Source organism: Esox lucius, chromosome 11, assembly GCF_011004845.1.
Source record: "Esox lucius isolate fEsoLuc1 chromosome 11, fEsoLuc1.pri, whole genome shotgun sequence".
NCBI classification, from domain to species: domain Eukaryota; kingdom Metazoa; phylum Chordata; class Actinopteri; order Esociformes; family Esocidae; genus Esox; species Esox lucius.
Window position 1 is genome coordinate 36105477 of NC_047579.1, and position 12994 is coordinate 36118470.

The following is a 12994-nucleotide window of genomic DNA, read 5'->3' on the forward strand; positions in this document are numbered from 1 at the left end:
GGAAGAAGAAATCAGGAGTAAAGACACACCAGCTGGGGCTGACCCAGGCCAGAATGGAGACAGAGGAGAGGTTAGTGGAAAGAGAAGATAAAGAGAGGGGGATGAAGAAAAGAGGGTGAGACAAAGAGAGAAACCCAGAAGTTCTGTACACCTATTAAGTTTAATGTACCTGAGGTTCTCTCCTCCCTCTGAACACTCATGCTTGAGTTTGTCTGGCAGGCCTGAAACAAAGCTCTTGAGATGGGCGAGCTCCAGCGCTCTCCAAACCTCCTCATCAGAATAGCCGTCAAAGGGGTCCAGATTCATCCTCAGAGAGCCAGAGAACAACACTGGGTCCTGGGCAGTTGGAGGGAAACAGAGATGGAGGCAAAATAAGTATATTTTATACTTGAAAACAAGTGAAAACAAAGGAAATACTGCATTTATAATTAAATAAAATAACATTTCAACTACAGAAGATTTCAAAACCAGCACCACAGTCAGGAACAGTTTTGTTATTATCTACTGAGTTCTATAGGAAAATCCAATCCCTAGACTTTAGTTTGAATTAGAGAGGGGAAGTCATATCACCTACTAGCTGTAAAACATAAAATAACATGCTTTCTGCATACTTCATTCCACATCCTACATTAAATTTGCTATATATTTTAAGATCCAGTATGCAATAGGTCAGATAGCTATCTAATTAGTAATGATTAGTCTTTGAATGTATAAGCAATTTATAGACGTTTGTGTACGTCTCCAAAGAGAAACATTTAATGTAGTTGTGTGCATTAGTTTCCCAAGCTCGGTATGTTGACCAAAACGTTTCTTTAATGTTCTGAAGGCTTGACTGTCAAAACCTGCCACTGTTGGTGCCAGCAGCATGACGGCACCTAGCTACAATACAAGCTAACATAGCTAACTATTATGGCAGAATTTCAATAATAATAAGTCAGTGTCCGTGAGACATGCAGTCAGTGTCCGTGAGACATGCAGTCAGTGTCCGTGAGACATGCAGTCAGTGTCCGTGAGACATGCAGTCAGTGTCCGTGAGACATGCAGTCAGTGTCCGTGAGACATGCAGTCAGTGTCCGTGAGACATGCAGTCAGTGTCCGTGAGACATGCAGTCAGTGTCCGTGAGTGTGTGTGCTTGCCTGGGGTATAATGGTGATCCTGGAGCGCAGCTCGTGAAGGCCCAGGGTAGCGATGTTAACACCGTCTATCTGAATCTCTCCCTCGCATGCCTCAATGATTCTGAAAAGTCCCAGAGTCAGAGAAGACTTGCCTGCTCCGGTACGACCCACTATACCCACCTGAAAAGAGCAATCACACTGAACATCAACGAAAACAACACTGAGCATCGCCAAGCAACTAAACAACACCATTTACATTATCAACTAAACAATATTTCTTGTTTGGGTTTATGCTAACTGGCTAACTTCATGATTTCGGACTTTGCAACAGTTTGGATCAAATATGTCCATGTTTCCTCTTGTTAAAAACTTCAATCACATGTCTGAAAGCTACACACTTGTCAGGATGAATGTGTTTAGTTGTGTGATTATGCACATGAGCACGCACACAAGACACACACACAGACCTTCTCTCCTCCTTGGATGGCTACGGTGATGTCACGTATAGCCAGTTCCTGATCTTCTCGGTACCTCAGCCCAAACCCTCTGATGTCGATGTTTCCTGCTGTGGGCCAGCCATGAGGAAGAGATGACGGGTCATGTCTCCACTCCGCCTGGAATGGAGAAATTATGAAATACGCACACACAGACACACACAGACACACACAGACACACACAGACACACACACAGACACACACACAGACACACACACAGATACACACACAGATACACACACAGATACACACACAGATACACACACAGATACACACACACACACACACACACACACAAACCTCCTTCTCCGTGTCATCGTACTCCTTGACTCTCTCCACGGCCACAATGTTGGTCTCAAGATCTGAAGACATCCTCACCAGCCACGTCAGAGAGGCTGTCAGCTGAAGGATAGACACAGAGAGAGGGAAGAGAGAAAATATAAAGCCTTGTCGGCCCCCTGTGAAGCCAAACATTTTAGACAGTGAAAGTTACACACGCATATGTGTATGATATTGACAGGTCGTGTAAGAAGCATTACTGACCTGCAGTGCGTATGATATTGAAAGGTCGTGTAAGAAGCATCACTGACCTGCAGTGCGTATGATATTGACAGGTCATGTAAGAAGCATCACTGACCTGCAGTGCGTATGATATTGACAGGTCGTGTAAGAAGCATCCCTGACCTGCAGTGCGTATGATATTGACAGGTCGTGTAAGAAGCATCCCTGACCTGCAGTGCATATGATATTGACAGGTCGTGTAAGAAGCATCCCTGACCTGCAGTGCGTATGATATTGACAGGTCATGTAAGAAGCATCCCTGACCTGCAGTGCGTATGATATTGACAGGTCGTGTAAGAAGCATCCCTGACCTGCAGTGCGTATGATATTGACAGGTCGTGTAAGAAGCATCCCTGACCTGCAGTGCGTATGATATTGACAGGTCGTGTAAGAAGCATCCCTGACCTGCAGTGCGTATGATATTGACAGGTCGTGTAAGAAGCATCCCTGACCTGCAGTGCATATGATATTGACAGGTCGTGTAAGAAGCATCCCTGACCTGCAGTGCGTATGATATTGACAGGTCATGTAAGAAGCATCACTGACCTGCAGTGCGTATGATATTGACAGGTCATGTAAGAAGCATCACTGACCTGCAGTGCGTATGATATTGACAGGTCGTGTAAGAAGCATCCCTGACCTGCAGTGCGTATGATATTGACAGGTCGTGTAAGAAGCATCACTGACCTGCAGTGCGTATGATATTGACAGGTCATGTAAGAAGCATCACTGACCTGCAGTGCGTATGATATTGACTGGTCATGTAAGAAGCATCACTGACCTGCAGTGCGTATGATATTGAAAGGTCGTGTAAGAAGCATCACTGACCTGCAGTGCGTATGATATTGAAAGGTCATGTAAGAAGCATCCTTGACCTGCAGTGCGTATGATATTGAAAGGTCGTGTAAGAATCATCACTGACCTGCAGTGCGTATGATATTGAAAGGTCGTGTAAGAAGCATCACTGACCTGCAGTGCGTATGATATTGACAGGTCGTGTAAGAAGCATCCCTGACCTGCAGTGCGTATGATATTGACAGGTCGTGTAAGAAGCATCCCTGACCTGCAGTGCGTATGATATTGACAGGTCGTGTAAGAAGCATCCCTGACCTGCAGTGCGTATGATATTGACAGGTCGTGTAAGAAGCATCCCTAACCTGCAGTGCGTATGATATTGACAGGTCGTTGTTGTGGGAATTTCTTATACAATGTATTCTGATTGTATAAAGGATGGAGTCCCACTGTTTAGATAGGTACAGGAATGTGTGGGACCTGGTATTTGCATAGGGGACATCTATTGTCTGTCCAGATGCAGATCAATGGGTTTTAGGACAGGATAGGAGAAGATATACAACAGGGGGAGTAAGGCCAGTTTGCCCCTTTGGGTAAACATTATTGCAGGAAGGATAAGGTGGGGGAAGATAGCATTTGACGTTTGTGATAGAACAAAGGGAAAGGTGTTTGATTGACATGAAACAGATGGCAGCATCTTACCACACCCCTTCTTCCTATGTAATAAATACTGTCGAAATGATGTTTTTATTTAGAAACTATCCACCGTTACTTTGTAACCTGTATACTTTCTCCTTGCAAGCAAGATTAAAACCGTTTATTGCGCAATTGATTTCTCCTGTCTTACCTACCATTTTCATAGAACTTTGGAATTTTAGAAATTGCCATCACAATTTGGGGGCACGTCCGGGATCCTAATCCTGATCGGTTTCGAGTCCTTTCCTAACAGGTTAACCGTGCACGGCCAGAGAAAGCTCTGGAATTCTAGTACCGTCCAGAAAAGGCTTATCCTTTGACGGGCTGAGAAAGAGTGCCTGACGGGAGCTGTGACTCGTGCTTGATCAGTACAGGTTTCCTGCGGAAATTGAATTTGGAGGCAAGAACGCAATTCGGTTTAAAAAACTTAAAGTTGGACTTTATAGTTTAAAATCTGCAGTAAAAGGTTGGACCTTTTTAAAATCTCATTTGTGGGCTGACGAGCTTGACTTCGCTTTCTGGTTGGTTGAGTATAAAGTAGATTTACTGGGTAAATCTGAAACATGGGGACGTGCGACAGTGAATCTTTGCCGGTCTCTCGTGTTTACGCTGGACCGGCAAGAATTATCACTGACGTATATGGTGTTTGGACATGTGAACAATGTTTCTTTGAGTGTTATTAGGTTTTCCGGCGACTGGTGTTTTCATACGGTGATGGATGCGCGGCCTGTCGGGCTGATTGGAGGTAGATGGACGTGGTAACGTATGAAAAGTTGTTTGGAAAGCGTAGGCTACGGTGTGTAGACAGTGTGGAGTATATTGATCTGTGTTGTAGTTTTTTTGCTCAGGTTAGATGGCTCGTTCTCCTCTGATCGCCCGTCACCCCACCCCGCGGAGTTCAGCTGGACCGATAGGTGGGTCTCTTTGGAGGCCCGATCGGGACACTGCATCGTTGGTGTCATAACGTGGCCAAGCTCTGTGGACTTTTTCGTTGTGAACGTGGAAATGCTGTGGGCCGCTGGAGGCCGTTTTCTGCTCCGCTTTGGAAGTGTTGAGCATGTCTACGAGTTTCAAGAAAAGTTCCAAAAGTGGGGAGTTGTATACACCAGGTGTACACACCCGTAATCTCTTTGGCCTTGCCGCGAGTGCTTCAACGGGAACACGCAGGAACGCTGAACCGCCTGAGGGAGGGGTGCGGACGGTCAGACAGGGGACCAGAGGGAGCATCAACCGGTGAGATTGTTCCTTAATACAGTTTTCATATGCTTTAGTAAACAATGTGGTTGATGATTTGATGGTTTTGTAGAAATTGATAGATGGATTTGAGTAAGTATGGTGACTAGAAGTTTTTTTTGAGTATTGCAGTCAGGGCGGCTGTAGTTAGAAACATGTCGTTTTTGTTCCATGTCCCGACACCAATTCCCGTGCAGCAGTTGGACTGCGTGATGGAGTATAGCGTGCTCCTGTATGTTTGGATGTTGAAGTGTGGTGTTTTGGTTAATAGCGACTGTAGTTAGGCCTGACAACCATTCCTATGCTGCTAACCTATTGCGTTGCGATTAGTGCTGGATTATAAGCGGTTGGACTGCTTGAACATCTGCAATTTAGGTTGGACTTAAATATGCAATTGAGATTGGATCTCATACTTTCAGTGCCTGTAGAAGGCTCCTGTAAATTGCCGCAATTGTTGGTCAGCTTATGGTTTGGATCAGTATGCTACAGAAGTTGTATATGCACGCGCCACTTGTGTTTGTTCTGAATGTGGTTATGGCCCGAGTCAAGGGCATTTGTCATTGTCTGGTTGTGGTCGGTCTAGTAAATGCATTTGTCCATTTTGGTATTCCCTGTGCACGAGGGATCCGATTGGCTGCATTGAGTATTCCTTGATAGAATATTGGATCTCGTTTACCGAGGTTGGTGTTAACTTGGAAGTTTTGTAATAGCAATGTTTCGTCTTGTTTGTAGTGCGTTTGGGCGAACGCTTACATTGCGTTGTTAACATGGTTATTATGCGAGGCCTACTCTTTTGGCCTTTGCCTTTGTGTTGAAATTGAATTTGCCTGATGGCTTGCACACGTGGGAGTGTTAGCCTGCTAACTTAGGAGTTTAAGAAAATAATGGCATAAATATAATTAGAGGGATAGCTTAGAAATTGGTATAATGATGATTCTGTGATTTGGTAAAATGTGGTTTCGTAATGAGGGGTTAAAATAGTGTTTTCTCTCTCCTTGTATGGAGTGGGAAGCAGACGATAGCAAAAGTTTTTAGTATTAAGGTAACATGCTGTTTTCTATGAAGACTGGATTCAGCCAATATAGTCATAGCCTGCAAAAGAGTGTAAAATGACTACGGTCTGTTTATTCCCCAAATAGCCAAAGCCAGTTTATTCCCCGTTTAAATAAACCCGTAAAATTAGACGTCCTATTTTAAATGCTAAATTGAGTTTGGTTAAATAAAGGTGTTTTCTAACGATAACTGGGATAATACTTGTGTTTTTAAAACCAACGCATGATACTTGTTCATGGAATTTAAATTCTGGAATGGTACGTTTGTGAACAAATAGGGTATTGATGTAAAGGTGTTTAAGGCTACATTGAGTTTCCTTTGGATTTCTCATTGTATCTTGATTATAGTGACGTCATAAATCTGTTTTCTGCCTGGAGTGCCATTCTTAAGAGTTTCTTAATTTCCACCATAATGTTGAGTTGTTGTATAGATACTGATAAGCACATTTTTACAAACTGCGAAAATATTAGATAGGTTGGACACTAAATCTAAAATCTTCAGTTAAATGAACGATGTAGGCTAAATTGGGAGGATGGTCTGGGGACCATAAACGAACATTTGGCCTTGCTAATGGCTTACCATATATGTGTGGAGCTCAGAGCTTCAGGAAGGGTGGGCAGGTCCACTGGGATGGCTTCCGGCACCCTTAACATTATATCAAGGTAGCATATTACTAAGGGTTAAATTCGAGTGTTCAGCCTGTTCTCACACGTGGTAATTTTACCAACACATGTTCAGTTTTGGGATGATAAAACATTAAGTGAAAGCAGAATAAGTTTTCCTTTTGGTTGCTTTAATGTTTACATTTATGGTTTCGAATCAAATTGTAGTAAGGGTGGAGACCTTGAGTCATCCAACATTGTTAATTGCTAGAACAAATTTGATGTCTTTGCATGAGATATGCATGGAAGTAGCGATTTTGGCTGACCGCCACTATTTTGAATGACGTAGACTTACATCTAAAATTGAGAAAATTCCCTAGAGTTTAGGAGGTAAATTGAGTCATGATGTTTGTTGGTCTCAAATTAGTTTGGCCATTGCCTGTGTAGATGCACATTTTGATGTGCTAATTTGGGAGTTCCTTCACACGAGCGACCGTGTGTGTGGTACGGTTTTTATTTCCTTTGTTTTTCTTTTCGGTTGTTTTGGTTGGATATTCAGTTTGCGACGTTTACTGGATGTATGTTAGATTCCTCCCAACTATCGATTTTCTTTTTAATTTCGGTCCTATAATGGTTCTGCTTTCAAGCTTGAAGTCATTTTCTGTCTTGAAAGCAGGGGGGGATTGTATGAAATGATTATCTATAGTGGAAAAGAGTTGAACTTAGAGTTCAAATGAAAAAGAGTTGAACTTAGAGTTCAAAGCAAATTAAATAGGTACTTAAAGAAGTTACATGAATAATCTAGTTTGTCAAATTGGGTCTTTGAAAAGTATGTTTTATGTGAAATCTAACATGGTTATGGTTGAGTAGAATACATCTTGCCATTTTGAAATGGTGTAGCTAAGCAATACCTAATTTGATGGGTGTGTTACTGTTTAGTTAGTTCATATTTGATTAGAAGTAATCATATTAATCTTATGCATTATGGAATAAGTGGGTAGAAACGTGCAGGGAGCACATTTAGTTATTTCTTACATGTTTACAAAATTTTGCCATGGTTTAATTGATATTGAGAAAATAATTCTGCATCAAGTTATATTTCTGGTAAACAAGTTGAGAAGTCTTACATAGTCTAAATTGTAAAAAGAGGTACAGACCCACTGGAGCACTCCACTCACTGACACAAAAAACAGTTTGAGATGGATTTTTACTTGTTTGGACTCTTTAGAAGAGAAACAGACATTATCAAAATTGGGTATTCTAATTCTAATTTAAGTTCTGTCCTAGTAAGCAATCATTGGAAAGTTAATGGTTAACAGAGGTTTCTTTGAGGTGAATGATGAGGAAAAAAGTTTGTTTTACTATTGTCAATGCCTGGGGTGTTTCAAGATAACAACAGTGTCCCTTAGTGATAAGGTGACAATCCTTCAAGACCAGGGTCCGTTATCCTTAGGTTAGTAAACCACCCCCCCACTCCAGGGAGAGCCCTGTGGTGTTAAAGGAGTAAAAAGGGGGGGTCATGATTTATGACAGGATTTCAGAGTGTGTTTGATGTGCTAGGATAATAAGAAGAGATTGAGAAGTTCACACTAAGTTTCATCTTGTAGAGAAATTAGGCTAAATAACAGTTATGTTAGCTGACCTTCAATATGGTGTGAAATGTTTGATTTGAAATAAGGTATTTGGTCCTTTATGTGAAACAATGGGTGAATTTGATTGTAGTTCCGATACAACACAATCAGATGTAAATTATATAGGTGAACTGAGAATTGTTCATGAACTGCTCTTAGAGAGTGGTACTTCAATGTAAGTTTTTGGAACAGTAATAAGAAATGTGAAATTGTGTTCTTCTGTTCTTTGTGTTGGTTGTTACACCAACTATAGAAAAGGTTGGAATTGTTATTTTGCTACACTAGCAGAACAGAAGCACCAGAGATGTTAATGTTTTAACGATACTGTTATTGATTTCAACTGTTCTAATCTATTTGGAGAAAAGAAGTAGAGAAATATTGGAAATATAGGGTTTGAGTGTTTGGTAGTGTGTGGTTCTAATGTATCAGCGAGTTGCAACAAGCTAACGTGATGGACATATGTGATGATGTACTGTGCAGTTGGAACTAATCTTCTCAAGGATAATTCACACATTCAGATACAGAACACTTGAAAGCGATTCGGCAACAGAGGACTTGCTGGAGCCCAGAGAGAGAGTGAGCTTGGCTTAAAAGGACAACTGTGAGGTGGCTGAGGTGAGATGGATCTCACAGACACACAGACAGACTGTCCTACAGCTGAGAGAGGAGTCGACTCTGGGGCGCTGCACGTCTAGGTGCTGCACGTCTACAGGATGCTGGGTTCCTGTGAGCTGGACTGACTCGAGTCCTGATGATTCTGCAATGTGATGGAGAAGGCACCCTCCGACCGAGAGGATGGAGGCGTAGGAAAGATCTACTGCACAACATCATGCTACGCTGATTGGGTCCATACCAGGTACATCTCATCTGCTGTCCAGGTAGCTGAGAGAGGAACCTGGGGTCGACGACACGCTACACGAGGATTTCAGTGTTGAAAGATTAGACGCAGTGAATTGAAGTCACTGAGGGAAAAGTGAATTTTCGGGTGCTAGTAACCAGTCACTTTCTACATGGCCTTTAGCTCTAGAACCTTTGCCTAAACTGGTCATCTTGGAATTCACAAAGGAGAACACACAGATTCTCCTGGCCTGGCTGATAAAGCAGCTAGAATGGAGACAACAAGAGCTGTGTCTGCATTTGAGCCGTGAAGGACAACACCTTGGAATATACATCTGACTTTTTCGTTCTGTTACATCGACCTGTCAAAGAAATGGTTCATAACTGACTGTCTGACGTTTGAAGGAGCAGAACATTTGTGATGACTTTGGAAGAACATCCAAATGGAACCATGGAGAGGACTTTTCAGTGAATTGAGCAATTGGCATGAGAGAACTTTGTAACAGTGATGAATTGAAGGATGCATTCAGTGATAGGTGTTTATGATGATTTTAACATAAAGAAAAAGGTTTGCTGTATTATGTTATGATTCTGTATGATGACAATGTGTGATATTGGTGTTTATACGGAAGGTAATGATCTAGAAGAATGTAAATGAGGATTCAGACATTTCAGATTTGTTCAGTTCTCTAATCATTAAGGATAATAATATTGACTGGGTCATGTTGTTAAAGAGTACTGTTTTGTTGCAGTCTACATCCTAATGAGTGAACTGTTTAAGGTTTGATACCAAGGTTTGACATGGTATCAAGAGGATGGATTGTTGTGGAAATTTCTTATACAATGTATTCTGATTGTATAAAGGATGGAGTCCCACTGTTTAGATAGGTACAGGAATGTGTGGGACCTGGTATTTGCATAGGGGACATCTATTGTCTGTCCAGATGCAGATCAATGGGTTTTAGGACAGGATAGGAGAAGATATACAACAGGGGGAGTAAGGCCAGTTTGCCCCTTTGGGTAAACATTATTGCAGGAAGGATAAGGTGGGGGAAGATAGCATTTGACGTTTGTGATAGAACAAAGGGAAAGGTGTTTGATTGACATGAAACAGATGGCAGCATCTTACCACACCCCTTCTTCCTATGTAATAAATACTGTCGAAATGATGTTTTTATTTAGAAACTATCCACCGTTACTTTGTAACCTGTATACTTTCTCCTTGCAAGCAAGATTAAAACCGTTTATTGCGCAATTGATTTCTCCTGTCTTACCTACCATTTTCATAGAACTTTGGAATTTTAGAAATTGCCATCACATCGTGTAAGAAGCATCACTGACCTGCAGTGCGTATGATATTGAAAGGTCGTGTAAGAAGCATCACTGACCTGCAGTGCGTATGATATTGAAAGGTCGTGTAAGAAGCATCCCTGACCTGCAAAGCGTATGATATTGAAAGGTCGTGTAAGAAGCATCCCTGACCTGCAAAGCGTATGATATTGAAAGGTCGTGTAAGAAGCATCACTGACCTGCAGTGCGTATGATATTGAAAGGTCGTGTAAGAAGCATCATTGACCTGCAGTGCATATGATATTGACAGGTCATGTAAGAAGCATCCCTGACCTGCAGTGCGTATGATATTGACAGGTCGTGTAAGAAGCATCACTGACCTGCAGTGCGTATGATATTGAAAGGTTGTGTAACAAGCATCACTGACCTGCAGTGCGTATGATATTGACAGGCCCATGATACCAGGACTGAGACTCTCTCTGGCCATCACAGCAAACAGAGCGGCGAACATCACGATACAATTCCCGACAAACTCCAGACGCACGGCCAGCCACCTACGAAAGCACCAGCAATTAATTCCCACAATTAAGCAGTGAAAAATACTGACAAATGTACAGTTAAGCCCAAAAGTATTTATACACATGCCAAATTTTTTGCCAATGGCTACATTTTTTTTTTCGACCAATAGGTTTCTTCTGGCCGGAAATTACATAAACAAGTGACAAAACCCAGTAAGACATTGCGTTGGAGATACAAATGAATAACATAAACATTTCAGTTTTTAGCCATGACTTGCAGTTGACTAGTAACTGACTAGAGAACTACTGCTGTTCAGCTGTTCTCAATTTATACGTTATTAGAATGCTCTCTCATGGTGGAAATTACAAGACCATTTTAAATGGTATAGAAACTTGCATTTTCTCAAAAATTTGCAACAATTTCCAGGGGTTTGATAATGTTGGACAAACAGAAATAGTAACGTTATTCATTTGTATCTCCAGCACAATGTCTTACCGTGTTTGGTCACTTGTTTGTAATTTCCAGGCAGAAGAAACATATTGGTCCAATAAAAATTCACTATGGCTCAAACTTTGGCATGGGTATGAATAATTTTGGGCTTAATTGTATGTCCAAAAAAACATTGTGTGAAGTGTTGAGAATTATCTGTAGAAATAGAAATCTACACGACATTGAAAGAATATTTCGTAATTTTGATTGAAAAGATGTAAAAAAATATTACCCATCCACACAAATTGTAAATGTTCTTGTTTTACTATCCTTGCAAAGGTTCTTTGTTTTACACACACAAACACAAAACCTCCTTCCCACAAAAACACACTCCTTACCTGTTGGCTACAATGCTGGGGTAGTATGCTTTCTGGTTGTGGTCGACTCGACCGTCACTCTCCCGGATGAAGCGCTCCTGCTCTCCAAAGGCCCTGATAACACTGGTGCCAAGCAACGTCTCGTTGAAGTGCGTGTAGACAGGAGAACGACTGACGGACTCAAGGCGCTTCAACTGACGAGACGACGACACATAGAAACGCTGCAGAGAGGGAGATGAGAAAGAGGAATGAACCCGCATTTCCCCCATAAACAGTCTACCGCTATCCCTCACACATGCACACACTCTCCCTCTATCCCTCACAGACAGACACTCTTACTTTCTCTCACACAAACAGACATAAACACGTTCCCTCTATTCCTCACACGGACCCTCCCTCTGTTCCTCACACGGACCCTCCCTCTGTGCCTCACACGGACCCTCCCTCTGTGCCTCACACGGACCCTCCCTCTGTTCCTCACACGGACCCTCCCTCTGTTCCTCACACGGACCCTCTCCCTCCTTCCCTTGCGCTCACACACACACACACACACACTCTCCCTCTATCCATCACACATACAGACACACACTCCCAATATCTCTCACACATACAGACACACACTCTCCCTCTATCTCTCACATAGACACAGAAACTCTCCTTCTATTCCTCACACATACACTCCCCCATTTTCCCTGAGGCACACACACACACACACTCACACACTCACACACTCACACACTCACACACTCACACTCTCTCTCTATCCCTCACACGGACACACTCCTTCCTTCCTTCCGTCCTTCATGCACACACACACACCCTCTCCCTCTTACTTTCACTCACACACCCACTGGAGGTCCCACCCACCTCACCTGGACAAAGAAGTAGAGCAGTCCCAGAGGAGGTATTATGATGGCCACCAGTGGAGTAGCGATCAGTATGACGACACAGGACCCCACCACGTTGAACATGGAGCCCATGAACATCTTAATGATACTGGCAGTGAAGAAAATAAAACAACATTGGACCATATCCATGGTGCAGAACACAAAGATTTGGCACACAATATGGCCTTCCCAACACAAAACATACGAGTTACGTAACAAAAACCGGGCTTTCGTTGTTTTAAAAATAAATATATTTTGTGTAAAAACCTCGGGATGACAGAATCGATTGTGTCCGTCTCCTTAGCGAAGCGGTTGACCAGGTTACCACTAGGAGTGCGCTCAAAAAAGGACATGGGGGCACGGAGGACGTTGTGCAGCATGGACTGGTGCAGGTAGCGCGATGCCAGGATACCACCGATGGAGACCGCGATGGAGTAGCAGAACACCGCAATACCTGAGAGGGGAGAGGACAGGGT

The 12994-nt window shown here is 42.6% G+C and overlaps 1 protein-coding gene across 1 annotated transcript in view; it reads right to left on the bottom strand.

Moving 5' to 3' along the window:
- abcc1 (ATP-binding cassette, sub-family C (CFTR/MRP), member 1) overlaps positions 1–12994 on the bottom strand; it is a 43433-nt gene that overhangs the window by 3887 nt on the left and 26552 nt on the right. The window contains exons 23-30 of the mRNA XM_029123157.2: positions 12786–12972; positions 12504–12627; positions 11653–11852; positions 10734–10860; positions 1912–2013; positions 1584–1730; positions 1138–1296; positions 170–336 (exon numbers count right to left, since the gene is read on the bottom strand). Of these exons, the coding sequence (XP_028978990.2) occupies positions 170–336; positions 1138–1296; positions 1584–1730; positions 1912–2013; positions 10734–10860; positions 11653–11852; positions 12504–12627; positions 12786–12972 (1213 nt within the window). The remainder of the gene's footprint in view (positions 1–169; positions 337–1137; positions 1297–1583; positions 1731–1911; positions 2014–10733; positions 10861–11652; positions 11853–12503; positions 12628–12785; positions 12973–12994) is intronic.